The sequence below is a fragment of the Taeniopygia guttata genome, chromosome 2, assembly GCF_048771995.1.
Source record: "Taeniopygia guttata chromosome 2, bTaeGut7.mat, whole genome shotgun sequence".
In the NCBI taxonomy this organism is placed as follows: domain Eukaryota; kingdom Metazoa; phylum Chordata; class Aves; order Passeriformes; family Estrildidae; genus Taeniopygia; species Taeniopygia guttata.
The window spans coordinates 23397236-23411460 of NC_133026.1; the positions used below are offsets into that span (position 1 = coordinate 23397236).

The 14225-nt window shown below is 34.1% G+C and overlaps 1 protein-coding gene across 7 annotated transcripts in view; it reads left to right on the forward strand.

Moving 5' to 3' along the window:
* The window catches only part of AKAP9 (A-kinase anchoring protein 9), a 105238-nt gene that overhangs the window by 22150 nt on the left and 68863 nt on the right, over positions 1 to 14225 (forward strand). For 6 of the 7 annotated variants that reach the window (XM_030264660.4, XM_030264665.4, XM_030264662.4 and 3 more), the window contains exons 2-3: positions 2649 to 2903; positions 10924 to 10968. In XM_030264660.4, coding sequence (XP_030120520.4) covers positions 2649 to 2903; positions 10924 to 10968 — 300 coding nt within the window. The remainder of the gene's footprint in view (positions 1 to 2648; positions 2904 to 10923; positions 10969 to 14225) is intronic. The other variant, XM_072925518.1, reaches the window with a different exon arrangement.

Consider the following 14225-nt stretch of genomic DNA (forward strand, 5'->3'; position numbering starts at 1 on the left):
TTTTCACTGCTTGTCATTGGAACAATGATAGATCCTCGACTGTAGTTCATGAGAAGGAATTTGGTATCTGAGACTCCCGTTTTGATGTAAGCATCACAGAATGTGTTTGGTCAGCAGGAGCTTTTTGCTGTGCTGCTTCTCTTATTTCTAGCTCTTAAAATTTGATTAAAAATATGAATTTAAAGTTATGTTGCATTAATAGCTGGACAGTTCTTTCTGTACCTGAATGTGTGGGGTTAAAAGTGCTCTGATTTGTGCATACATCTATCTCTACTGGTGCAGTTATTTCCAAAGTCCTAGATCCTCATACGGAATTTGTCAGTTGAGAACTTGTGTAATACAAAAATGTAACATTTTCATTTTCACATGTGTTTAGCTTTCATATGTGCTCATCTTTGTCAGTGTTTAAACAGAAAAAGAAATAGGATTTGCTTGTAACTGCCATGGTAGATTTTAATCTGTTAATTCTGAAGAAGTGAAAGTCGACATCTTAATTTTGAAAGGAGGGAAATCTGGCATGCCCAGATGCTTCAGTTAAAATATGCAAAATACTTGAGGAGAGACCAGGAGTAATTCATTTGTCCTTGAGCTACACATCTAATTTTGTAGACAAATAAAGACTGTAAAGCTGCTTTAAAAAAGCCAACTTAACTTTCCATTACAGAAGGTTTCAATCAAGTTGGGGAACAGAGTTCTTGACCAGTGGCAGTACATGTAATTTATTACTTAGAAATAAAACATTTGAAGAAGCAAATTCTCTGAGTAGTTACACTTGAAGTCAGGTTGTTTGCTTTCTGTCATTGGGACATTTGAACAAATTCTGCTTTTCTTTTGGATAAGATAAACTGAAAATATTTTATTTTATTGAGATAAACTTGAAGTTTTAGGAGAATGTAGTAATATCCTAACAGAACAACTGGAACCTTTAGCCCTCCCATTTTTGAGAAACGAAATCATTTTGAGAAATGAAATTTCTCTTTAGTTGGGTTTGGTGGTGGTTGGTTGGCTGTTTTAGGGTTTTTTTCCCTTTTAAACTTTGAACTAGAAGGAGATTATTCTTTCTTTTCTTGTTTAGAATTTTTTGAATTGAATGGATTTTTGTGAAATAACAGAAGATATATATTTAAAAAAAAACAGAAAAAATCACAAAGTTGAACTAATTAGAAAAGTAATAGGGAGGAGGTAAGTGTTAAGTACTTAGGTGAGCATATTTGGCTCAGCACATGTTGAGGTCCTCCTCCTGTAAACAGAGCAGGAGCCATATGCCGAGCTGTCGTCCTAAGAAAGGAGAAGAGGCTGAAGAAACCCACGAAGAAATACAAATAAAGGGACAAAAGCATAAAAGAGCCACAAGTCAGAACTGATCTCTCAGTGATGCATTTAGACTGGGGCTTCTCAGCTCTCTTGGGACCAGATGAGAGCTAGAAAACCCTTCAGGTGACATCCTGCACTGTAACCAAACAGTGGCTGGGAAAGAGGATCCGTGTTTCCTGTTCGGTTTGGGGGTTCCTGAATAAGTAGGATGGAAGCTTGGCTTTCTCGACTGGTGAATATCATGAGCAAATATGCTATCTTTTCTGTATTTGTTTTCTTACAATTTTCTTACTATTGCAGCCTATTTATTTTAAAAAGCCTATTTATTTAAAATGATATTTGTGTATTAGTTGATGTTGAAAGTTTAAAGCTTTAGGGTCTTTATTTGTATGCTTTACATTGGAGCTACATTTATGAAATGGATTGTACTTTAAGTACTACAATACATGTTGGATGATTCAATTGAAAAGTAATGATTCTTGTTTTCAGATTTAATTTGTTTAGTTTTAAATTTTAATTGGTAAACCGCGATGTGATCGTTTTATTTATTTGAACAAAACTTCTGTTCTTGTTAAGAAAAAAAATTAAATGGATTTTCTTGTGTAAACCACTGTAAAGTGATTAAAAGTGATAAGCTCTTCAAAAGGCAATGTCTTACCATATTTGAATAGCTTACATACTAATTGGTTTTTAAACTGTGTGCCTGGCTCACCTGTGACTTTTTGCTCATCAGCATGTTTTGCTACAAGGTAGTGTGTCTTGTAATCTGCTCACTTTTTGGTTTTAGAGTATTCCCTTAATACATATTGCTACTTTGCTATTTCTTTGTGTTTTCACTAACTTGATTGGCTTTTTGTGTTATAGCAAACTGTTTAAAAATTTTTGTATGATACTTGCTTGAGGAGAAGTTTGCTTTTATCTGTCTCTGAAATAAAAATTTAAAGGAATTTCTGTAAATTATTTTGAGGTTCCTATGAAATTGAAAAATGAGATCAGGTTATTTAATTTTATTTGTCCTTTATAATGACATTTGTACCTTTACCTTTGAATGTTTTGATTTTTAGGTATCAGTCTGTGGAACAGTAACTTGCGAGTATGAAACTGAAAAGGAATTAATTGAGTGTTGTTTACATTTAAGATTTTGTTAAAGCAAAGTATGTAAATGGAAAAATAATCTAGGTCTGTCTCACATATGCAATATTAACTTCCACCTTGTTTTCAGTAGAGATTAGTTTGAAGCTTTATGTAGAAGAGTGGGTAAGGCTTTGTAGAGGATTTCATTAGTAATAAAGAGGAAAACTTTCACCTTTAACAAGATTTTGTCTTCTCTACAGCTTGCCCAATTTAGGCAGCGGAAGGCACAAACTGATGGTCAAAATGGATCAAAGAAGCAGAAAAAGAAGAAGAAAACAGCAAGCATCAAAGATGAAGAATCAATACAAGATGGGATTGAAACTGATCGATCTCGAAGTGATGAAATATCCTCATGCAGCAGTCGAAGGGGAGGAGCTGCTACTGCTGACTTTGCAATTATCAGGACTTTGCATAGTGGAGAAATTATTAAGCACACCCCAGCTTACACCATTGAGGTAAGTTTGTCTCAGGCTATAAACAGTCACTTTGGGGGTGAGTGGGCATAAAATAATCCATTCATTTTGAGAGTGGAAATAAAGGAATTGGATGAGATTTTGCACACTATTTCCTTTCTTCCTCTGTCTTACTTAGTATGTCCAGAGAAGACACTTTCTACTTGCCTGCTGGCATAATTTTTTTATTGTAGTCAGATCCCTGTAGAGAATGGATAGTGTGATTGTACTGCTATACTCCTTAAATGTGCACAAATTAATTTTATTTTATTAGAAGTTGCAAATAGAAGTGGATTTTTGATTTCTGCACTTATGGCTCTACCAAAATGCAAAACTAAACATCTTTCTTGTATTTATGATGTAATTTGAGTCTCTCTGGTTAATGAGGACAAGGAATGAATTAGAAATCACTACTGATAACTGGATGGCTTAAGAGATTGGCGAACAGTTACTCTACTTTTATTACTTAACGAAATATAACCCTAATTGCCATTGGCTGAAAGTAAATGCCCTGAGTGGAAAATGCTGTGTGACGTACGCTGGCAGTCCAATTTAGTTTTGAGTGGACAAGAATTCATGTAATGTCATTACAGATAGAAGAGACAAGAAAGGCTGATATTATTTACAGAATAACTTAGTCCATTTGTGAAACCAGTGCTTCTACAATTACATGAGTGGCATTCTGAGGAAGCGTCTCAATGCAGATTTCCAGGTCTGTGCAGATAAATACAATAATTTTTGAGAGATGTGGTGCAGACAAATGCTCTGCATTTTGAGTTGCCTGTCCTGTGCTGGGATACATCATTTGTAGCGATTTTGGCTCCATTATTGAATTTTGATTAACTGAGGAGTGACTGAGAAATTACACTTTTTGAAATGTTTTTGCATTTTTGTTAAAAAAAACCCCAAACGTACCAAAGTGGAGAGGCACACAGACTAAATTATACATGCAAATGAAAACTTGTAGAGTAATTCATCCATTTATTTTACAGTTTTAAGCCTATAATACACTGGATTATATATATATCAATAATAGATATATCAGTATATATCAATACAGTAAACATTTTGAACCTTGTAGGTATGTGCCTTTAATATGTAGCTTTTAATTCTTAGAAAGCTCATGTTAAGACTTCAAAACTGTAGTAACTCAATAAAACTGTGTGTTGAACTCAGGTTTACCTGGAGGAGGTAAGAAATTTGATAACAAAATAACTGTTTTCTTAGATGAAGATATGACTTCTTTGCCTTCTAGGAGAAGAGAAAGATTCATTTTATAAAATGAATCCCGTTGTCTACAGCTATTGAGAGAGGACTGCTAGGGAAGAGAGATGTTCTGAGAGAACTAGTTAAAACTGTTGTTTTAATAATGCAATAGTCTGCATAAATATGACAACTTTTTGAAGTAATTTCCTTGATCAAATATATTTTGAAGTTGCAGATAGACTCTGCTAATATATTTCCTTTGTTAGGATAAATATCTCTAGTACAGTTGGAGAAACAGGGTAAAGTACAGAGTCATAGAATAACTTGGGTTAAAAGGGACCTTTGAGGTCGTCTAGTCCGATCCTGTGTTCAAAGCTCTTCTAATTAGATCAGGGTGGTCCTAGTGCCCTGTGTTGACCTCTAAATGCATACAGTACAATACACAGTTGATTTTAGAAATGGAAAAAAATCTGCATTGCATTTGCTAAAGATTGTATTCATAGATACATCTTAAGATGGGGGTATGATTTTTCTGAGGTCTGTCTTACTCCCAAAGCAACTTACCTTTTCTTTAAATGAATAAATATGGAGATGCACTGGGGTTTTTGGTTTGCTGGGGGGAGGTGGTTTGTTTCTTTATGTTTTAAATTGTAACTTTAAATGAATAAGCATTAGAATAATGTGAATTTGTAATTTGACTCTGTTGATTTACTTAGTGACTTTTAAACCAGTATTCCCTTCCACAAAAAAAAAAAAAAAACCAACAAAACACCCCTCTCCCAACTGGAAGAGCATTATTATTTGTTAAATATGGTCTGTAGCCTCCTTACTCATATTACTTAAATAATCAGTATTTTGTAGTTGGAAGGTGATTGATAAAGTCTTTGCAATATTAATAGAAGAGGAAAAACTCTAAAAGTGTTTCAGTGAATCTCATAATTTACCGGTTTTAGTCTTACAAGTGCAATGATTTGGACAGAGAGGCTGTATTACAGTAATTGGATTGGAGCTTGCCGAGTTGAAATGGCAGCCACTGTAATAGGCAGTTTCAGGCTAATCTCTGCCGTGGAGAATTACAGCTTTGAGCTGTTTGCTTTTTCACCCAACGTTAAGTTGTTGTAGGTTGCTGTGTCAGAACAGTGAGACAGGATTACTGGAAGCATTATGCAGGATCATTTTCTAGCTAAACTTAGATTCTGCTTATTTATTGATCTTGTACTGGAACTGATATTTAGAATTGTTCTTTCTGTACCACAAAATACAGACTTGGAACATCTGACTATACTTGCCTGTCTATCTAAAAATCTTGGCTGGGCTTCTCTGTGGTTGTTATGTGGGTATTTTATTTCCCTGCAGTTCTTCTAGTATGATTTTAAGTTCCCCGTGGAATTAGCATGTCCAAATATAAGTAAAAAAGGGTTCTCTTACTCAATATGAATATCAGAAAGTGAAAGAGAGATACTCCTCTGAGAGCTTATTTCCTTTGTGAAGGCACAAGAGTTTCTTTTCAGAGAGGACAAAAGTGTTTAGAGTACAAAGAAGGTTTTTTGCAGTCATTCAATTTTTTTTCTTTTTTTTTTTTTTTACTTCTGTGTTCCTAAGGGTGGATTCCTCTATCCCCCTGTGTTCTCTTCAGTTGCAGAAACTAATTGGAAAAACTACCATTGTTTAGCAATTATATTTTACATTCCATCTGAAATCATTTGTAATCTCTAAGGTTTCCATCCACTGTTGGAGGAACAATTTACAAGACTTCTTAGAGAAATGCCAGTTGGTATTTATTTGGTCTCTTGTTTCATGTTGAATACTTTGTCTTGTTTTCACAAAGAGAGTATTTTTTGTCTTTATTTTGTTGCACCCTGATATCTTTAGGTGTTGACATCCATAGTGTCCTTTAGGTGTTGACATTCATAGTGTCCGTTTCCATACAGAGGTAAAAAATAGACCACATCATAAAATGAACTGTTAATAACTTTAATAACTGAATTAAAATCTGGGGTTTAGGATTGCTTGTTTTTGTGACTTCTGCAGCTAAAAATGGAAGAAAGCAAAAGTCTCTTCCAAGGTAGATAATTGCTGAGATCACCTTTTCTGGGAAGTCTTGAAACTATGGATTGGAGCACACTGCTTTGCAAGAATGTCCTAATGCCAGAAAAGCAAAAGAAATTAACAGTAAAATTGTCCTTGAGTCACCTGGATAGTAAAAGCTATTATACAAAGCTTCTTAAAAAAGAAAAGTTCAAAGTTCTGTGATGAAGAATACCTGCTAATTGACTAAGGTTGGATTAGTTAACTCGTCTTTTGGTTTTTAAAGATCCTTGTGGTAATAGTTTTAGAATAGCTTAACTGTTAACTGAAGTGGTTGGTAAAGTTTCATGTTTATTGTTTCATTTCTATAAGGTATTCCAGTTGTTAGTGTCTGAGATTTCAACAGACAAGGATCAGCAAGTGGGTAGGATTCTTGAGAACTGATGAAGAAAAGTGAGAGGAATAAGCAAGTATGTAAGCAGTATGGAGAAACAGAGAGGATGCCTCAGTGAGAAAAGGCATAAGTGGTGAATGTGGTAAGACAATCCTGTGGTGGAAGCAAGAAAGCAAAGAGCAACTAAGGGCTTTGACTAGAAAATAGCTATTCTGAGATGTACGGTAAGGTGGAGGAATTGAAAAAAAAAGGATAAATAAAATGTAATAAAAATTAGCCCAGTATCGTGAGATAATATAGCATCCATTGAAACATGTATTGAAATTGAAGAATTAAGAAAAGCAATGTTTGGAAAAAGTTTGTTCAGTAATAAAGTCAGTGCCACAAGAGAAGGCAGTAAATTCTCAGCAGCATATGGTTGTGATTGAAGCCAGTCATTCTTTCTATTCATCATCTGGCCAGAAAATTGCCAGCATAACTTGCCAAATGTATTTGATTTATAAGACAATCTCAGGTATTATGTCTTTCTTTATCTATGTATAGAGATCATATTTAATATACTTAGTGGCACAGAAATTACCCGTATTGGAGAATGGTCTCTGCAATTACAGGGTATTTCACTTTAGATTAAACATTTATAAAGCCATGTTACCAAAGAATAAAAACCTAATTGAATGTGTAACTTACCGCTGTTGATGGTGTTTTCTGATACCATCAGAGGTTTACACACTGCAGAGTTCAGTACCTTGCTGCAAGTTATATTCAGCTTTGGCAGCAGTTTATCTCCACTGAAACACACTCATTTTAAATTTGATCATAGTAAATAGGTGTGGGTCATAAATTACCAGGGAATTTGAGTTGAATAGTTTTTGATACTAGGAGCTAAGGAAGACATGATAAGGCAATATAAAAGAATAGCTCTTCATATTCAGAATGTTCTACAAGTATTAAAGGCCCGTAAGTTTCAGAATGACCTAAAGAGAGGGTTTCAAGTCTGGGATATTCTCTTTACGCTCTCTTTGCCTCACTTCACATCATGGTCTCCTTAATTGGACTTACTTGTGATCCTCTATTAATTGCTAGAAATCCATCTGAAAATGGCCAAGTCAAAATAACTTGGTCAAGAATTAACCCAGCCTTTTGTAGTTACATTTTTGTGGCAGTTTTCACTGAGGTCATAAAAAAGTCAGTAGTTTCCTTCAGATAGAATTCTGTTCTGTGAATATTCAGTCTGTGCCTTCATCCATTGCAATTCAAGTAGGTTAAAACCAACTGTATGTTGGTTCTTGCAAAACATTTTATTGTCACTTATGGAAGTTTTCCAAAGAAATACGAAAATCACTTTTCAGTTTTTGTGGCCAATTTTGTACATGAGTTTTTTTGTGAATCCTGGGGTATTGCTGGGTGTCCAGTGTCCAAGAACATGACTTTTGAGCAGTGCTTAACTGCATACAGAAACAAGTTACTCTAAAATGGGCCTTCTGTATTCCACAGGCTGATACGCCTTTTTTTTCATTAAAGGTACCATCTCAGAATTGATAGAGATAGTTCCCTACAAAGAGTCTTTGAGATATCTCTTCAATGTATTTTAGCAGTCAACTACATTGTCACTGAAGAAAATACTAAATAAGGTGTTTAAGTATTTTGCCAGAAGAGAGTAACTGTTTGCAGCAAGAAAATGCTGTGGGACATAATTAATAGGATACGTGCAAAACAGCTGTGAGTTGTAACAAATACCTTTTTCAAATTCCATGAAGCATTGAGAGACCTGATACATAGCCTTCTTGGTATTATCCTGTCAAAAGATTTTGTGTTGCTAAGAGTGTGTAGTAAGAATTTTTTTAAATTATTTTCTTTGAAACTGGACCTCTGTGGCTCAAATGCGCTAAGTAAAACCTAATTTCTTTTGTTGACTAAAGAAGAATTGAGGCATACAGAACAGGTAGCTTGATAATGAAAGGAACTTTATTTGAAATAAAGTTGCTCAGGATTTAGGAAGTAACATAGCTTCTTGGAGGGCAAGGTGATTTCCTGTAAAATGTTGACTATTTGTAATGTTACAGATTCTGACAGTGAAAGAATAACATTAAGTCTTACAGTCTGGGCTGTAATGTGTGAGCTCATAGGATTTAATTCTCTTTAACTGATTTTTAGTAGGGTTTGGATGATCCCCTTAGCACAGGAGACAGTGCATTTAACTGGAGTTCATTTGGCCATCTTTCTATCCTTAAAATCACAGAATCCCTTGGCAAAAATACTTGGGTTTAACATGCAAAGAACTGGATCCAGGACTGAAGTTGACGTTTTAGAAAGATTATTTATGCTGCTAACAGATATTTTACACCTAAACTGATGGAGCACTATATGTTTTTTGACAATTTTGTAAAAAGTATTTCAGGATTTTTTTTTTAATTGTAGATTGGTATTCAGAAAGGAACAGCAATGTATTAACTTTTTAAAAAATACCATATCTGGCCAAATTAACATAACAAAACTAGAGAATTATTTTCAAAAATCAACTTGCTATGAGAATTAATATTTTCTCACTCTGGCCTAAGCTTCAACCTGCAAATTCATAGCTATTTTTCTATAATTATCTACTAGATTTGTGTATCTATACTTTATCTCAAGATGTACAAATTCATTTTTCATCTTCCTTAAGAACAAGAGACTGTTTCATAATTTAAGATCATTACAAGGTAAAACTATTGAAGAAGTGGTACTACTTGTTCCTGTTTTTTGCATGTTGGAGAAATGCCTATATTTCATGCTGTATATAAAGATTTGAAGTATTCTTAGATCTAGCTATATATAAGCACATTTATAGTAACTCTTCCGAGATTCTCTAGGAATGCTTCTACTCATTCTTTGTGTAGGCTCCTGAATTGCAGCAAACCATGAAAACTTGTAAGAAGATAACAACCATATATTTGTTTTCTCTGATATAAAAAAAATAATGCGGTTTTCTCTGATTATATTTCTTCCAGAGGATTTTGTCCTAGACCAAGGACATAGAATACAAACAAGATGTAATTTTTTGTATTAATGTATATATACACAAATATTCATATAAATGTAAATAATATGAATAAAATATATTTATGTGAAAATGAAATATTTTAAAATACTAATTTTGTATTTCATAATAGAAGCACTTTTGTCACCATAGAGTTTTAAAACATTATTTTGATTTCTGTTTCAGTTTGTATCTTATTTTTGAGGTGGACCTGGTTTTTATTTTTTAAAATTATATGCACTGTATGAATTCTAACTTACAAATAAATATTAAAAGGTAATGTTGTGCACTCTATACATGAAAAAATACCCTTTGGTTAGGTTAATTACATTCTGGAGCTGCATACTGGATTCAAAATATGTAGAATCAATGTTGTTAGGATTGTAAAAACTGCTGAACTTCAGGAGGTCTGAGTGGTAGATTACTTTAAAAAAAACAAAAACAAAACAGAACACAGTTTACATTCCAAGTTTCACCTGTATCTACTGATGCAAAATGTACCATGTTCCTTTGAAAGTTAGCCTCATAGAACTCAATATAAAATTGAGACATTTACTGTGAATCTAGCAAATGTGTTAAGTGAATTTTGGACAAGCTCTATTATGTGCATGTCAGTTTTGCCAAAGTAGTTCTAACTCATGGTGACGCTTCTCAAGTTTTCAAGTTTTTCTTTCAAGTGCACTTACTCCATGATAGTGCACCTTATGTACATAATTTGCACCTTTTCCCATAAACATTTTGATTCTCAAACTTGATACAGTTTATGTAGTTCATCAAGATAACGCTGTTTCATTCAGGCATCTGCTATGGCACATTTATGCTCAGTTTGTTAAGGCTTTGTTCCCTTAATTCCCCTACTTCATTAGATTACAAGATTTGAGTCTTTGTCCATTTATTTTCCCTTGGTTTCCATGGAAGCTGAAGGATGATTATTTGTTTTAAAATTCTAGTCAACATCAAAAGTTTTGCATGTATGAAAATAATGTTCTATACAAGATTGTGTTCTTAAGCCAGGAAAGTTCCTAATTAGATAAAACTGATATAGCAGAGACAAATTCTTTTCATGGTACTGCTTAGTTCTTTTTAAAAAAACAAAAATAAATCCCTGAAAATTAAGTTAAATTTTCAAAATATTGTTTTGCATCTGTAGGTGTGGGATGATTTTGTCAAGTAATTAGAGTGTTTCTGTGATCATAGTTCAACAGCAAAATTATTTTATTAAAGCTGGGATTTCCAGAAAGTGAAGGTGGCCATTGCTGTACATACACTCTTATCAAATTCACGTACATCTTGGTGTTTTCAAATACTGTAAAATGGAAAATGTCTTGTTTAGTATTTTAGAGTGCCATAATTGTAAATTTTTTAATATTTTATTTTAGCCGGAAAGTGAAATTTCCACCACAGTAGAAGATTACAGTTCCGAGGTAAGACTGAAGTAATGCTTTTCCTAGCTTTTCTTTCAACCTTTTCTGTTACATGTTTGCTGCAATGCTGTGCATAGTTTTTCAAAAGGAGAAGGAAAGAAAGAGCAGATGTTATATTATGGACAAATCTGTTGCATGTTATTACTGGTATGATCAATGTACCAATGTTAAAGCAAGCATTATGTCAACTCCATCATGAGATGGCTACTGTAATAAATAATGCAGTATATACATAAACTGTTGTAGCAATGTCATCCTTAAGGTCGTATTAATGCTTTGTATTGCCGTGGGAGTATTGGCTGTGCATAATCTCTGCTAATTTTCTGTGAGAGACTATTTAACAAGTCAATTACATTTTAATGAGTTTCAAAGCAGCCTCAGTGACTGGCTGGGTGTCAGTCTGCTGATGGGAGATGACGAGTGATCGCCTGTGCCTCGCTTGTTGTTTGGATGGTTGGTTTTCTTTCACTTATTAGGCTAACTGTGTCTTAGCCCATGAATTCCAGTTGCTTTTGCCCTTCCAGTTCTCTCTTCTACCATGCTGGTGGGGGAATGAGTGACTGCAGTGGGGGCTTAGCTGCTAGTCAGAGTCAGCCCACACATTGGCATCTACAGCTCATCTCTGTCACATGGAAGGGTAGTTGTGTGTGTGGAACTTGGGTTCTGTTAGATAAAACAGTTCTGTTTGTAAGGAGTAAACTACCTCATGCATAAATGTTGGTCAAGAACATGCCAGCAAGAAAAAGCTGTGGAACATCTGAAAACAATAGGAATTGGTTTTAGTTTGAAAATCTGATTTTTCATTTCTCAAACACTCACTTTGTGTAGGGACAGTCTGGGTTTTATTTTGCAGTTCTCTGTGTTAACAGTTTCGAACAAACACACCCAGAATCTTAAGCTTGGCAACAAGTAAGAGGGGATGAAGTTTAAATTTATCTCATTCAAATAACTTCATTGCTGTTTGCTATGAAGACTGTAGCAGACATACTTTTGAAGAGCTGCCATGACCATAGTGCACCTTTTTAGAATATGTATCACCATGGTATGTGATTACTTTTAAATGGAATTTGCAGTATGTGAAGAATGAACCATTGAAAATAGTTGACAATGTCATTGGTACGGATGCATTTTGACATACAGTGAAACATACTACGTATATGGATGAAATTCTGATCATTTATGGGGCGACAGGAAGCAGTGCTGGAGACTGATAGCAAAAGATGAATGTCTTTGCACAGGGCAACAAGATACAGAAAACATCAGGTATAATGCCTCATGGTAATGTGGATGTGTTCTGATTTTATTCTTGGGGCTTCAGTTTCAGTTGAATTTAAAACTCATTTTAACATGAAGTTTCACATCTAAACACTTCATTCTTCAAAGATTTCCATAGATAACCTGCAGAGGATATTAGGAAGCAAATTTTCAGATATTGAAGACATAGAAGGATAGAGTTGCTGAATAGGAAAAATAAGAATAGGAAGAATAGGAATATCTGAATATTCCTTAAAAAATAACAGATTTCCTAAAAAATGCAGTGGCATGTGCATTACTAGGCAGTTCTTATTCCTGCAAAAAGACTTTTTACCTTGCTGAGAGTTATTTTCTAAGACATCAATAGGCAACACAAAACTCATTAATAGCAGCATGATACTGACTCTGGTGAAGTGCAAGCTCAAGTGGTCACATTTGCCATGTTTTCTAATAAACTCTTTTTAATTCCAGTTCATTACAATTAGTTGGTATCTGAAATGGAGGGACATCACGTTTAGGAATGCAGATACTTTAGGAGCTTATTTTTTAATATGTTTCATATCAGCTGTAATGTTACTTTAATTATTAAAATCTCTGCTTCCATTCATGGACACATTGTAAATAAAATAATCTGAAACCTTTTCAGTTGAAGGTGAAAATAAATTAAATTTTGTCTGTAGCAGCCTAATTATGCAGATATAGAAAATATTGAGCTTATGGGGTTTTTTTTCAAATACATAATTTCCTTTCCAGAATGCTAAGAAAACCCATATTTGAAGAGACATAGGCCTGTTAATCCATCTTTTTCCTTATAGATCAGAACATCTGTATTATTTTTAGTGGTTTTGCCAGAAATTAACTTGAATTGTGGTTGTCATGCTTCAAATTCAAATAGATCGTAAATAGTTTGTTTTGTTGTCATTGATAAATTAAATCAGATGGTGTTAATTCTTCAGCCCCTTCTCTTGAGGAATTGATAAAACTAAGTGATAAGGTATTTCCCCCTTTAGGAGATTTACCAGATATAACATTATAAGGCAATACAGTTATCTCACAAAACTGGAGGTATGTTTATGGAATGATTCTTGTATTGAAGGAAATAGATTGTAAGTACAGTCTTTTGCTCAGATTGCTCAGCCACCTTTCTGATACTTACACTGTCAAGGTAGAAGCCGATTGAAGACTGGTAAATCCTTTGTATGACCTGCTTGTCTTTCGGGACAAATTCCTCAATGTAAGCAACAATGAGGCCTACCTGCACAGTCTTAAATTATAGTGGTGGTTAGCTATTTAAGGTTATAGTTCGAACTCGGAACTAAGGGAAGTTAGGGTTTGCCTAACAGTTGGAATTTTGAAGGATTTTATAACTATGTAAGGTAAAGTTGCCCCCATAAATTTTCAGTATGCCTCAAGTTTTATGGTATAACTGAAAATCTGTTCACCTGATTTTTTTTTTTCTCTTCTTGGTTCTATTTCCAAAATTCAAAGTATATCTCTGAAAAGATGGTTAATATGAAGTCTAGAAAGTTGTTTGTTTTTATAAATTTTGATGAAATTTATAGCTCAACCTTAACTACTGCATAAAGAAACTAGTTGCTGTTCTGTTACTATATAGAAAAATGTATTAAGCCATGATGTTTTAAAAAGTCATCAATGGTTCTCCTTCAGAAGTTATTAAGCTTAGTTACAGGATTGCAACTATTTTCATCACAATCTGAAAATGGCTTTTGCTTATGGAGTATAAACCCTCCCCTGCAAAACCCCCAAAATACGCTGAAATTAATTTTCCCAAGGTAACTAGTTGCTAATTTTAGCTAAGTTTCATATAGTCAGTTGTGACATAACTAGAAGATTCAGGAGAGGCTAAGAACATTGACAAGCCATGATCAAGGTCTAAATATTAATTTTTAGTAAGGAATCAGGTGTCCAAAATGTACAAGAAAAGGTGGAGGGGGAAAGAAAACATGAGGTTAAATTCTTAATATGTTCCAGATACTTCTGTA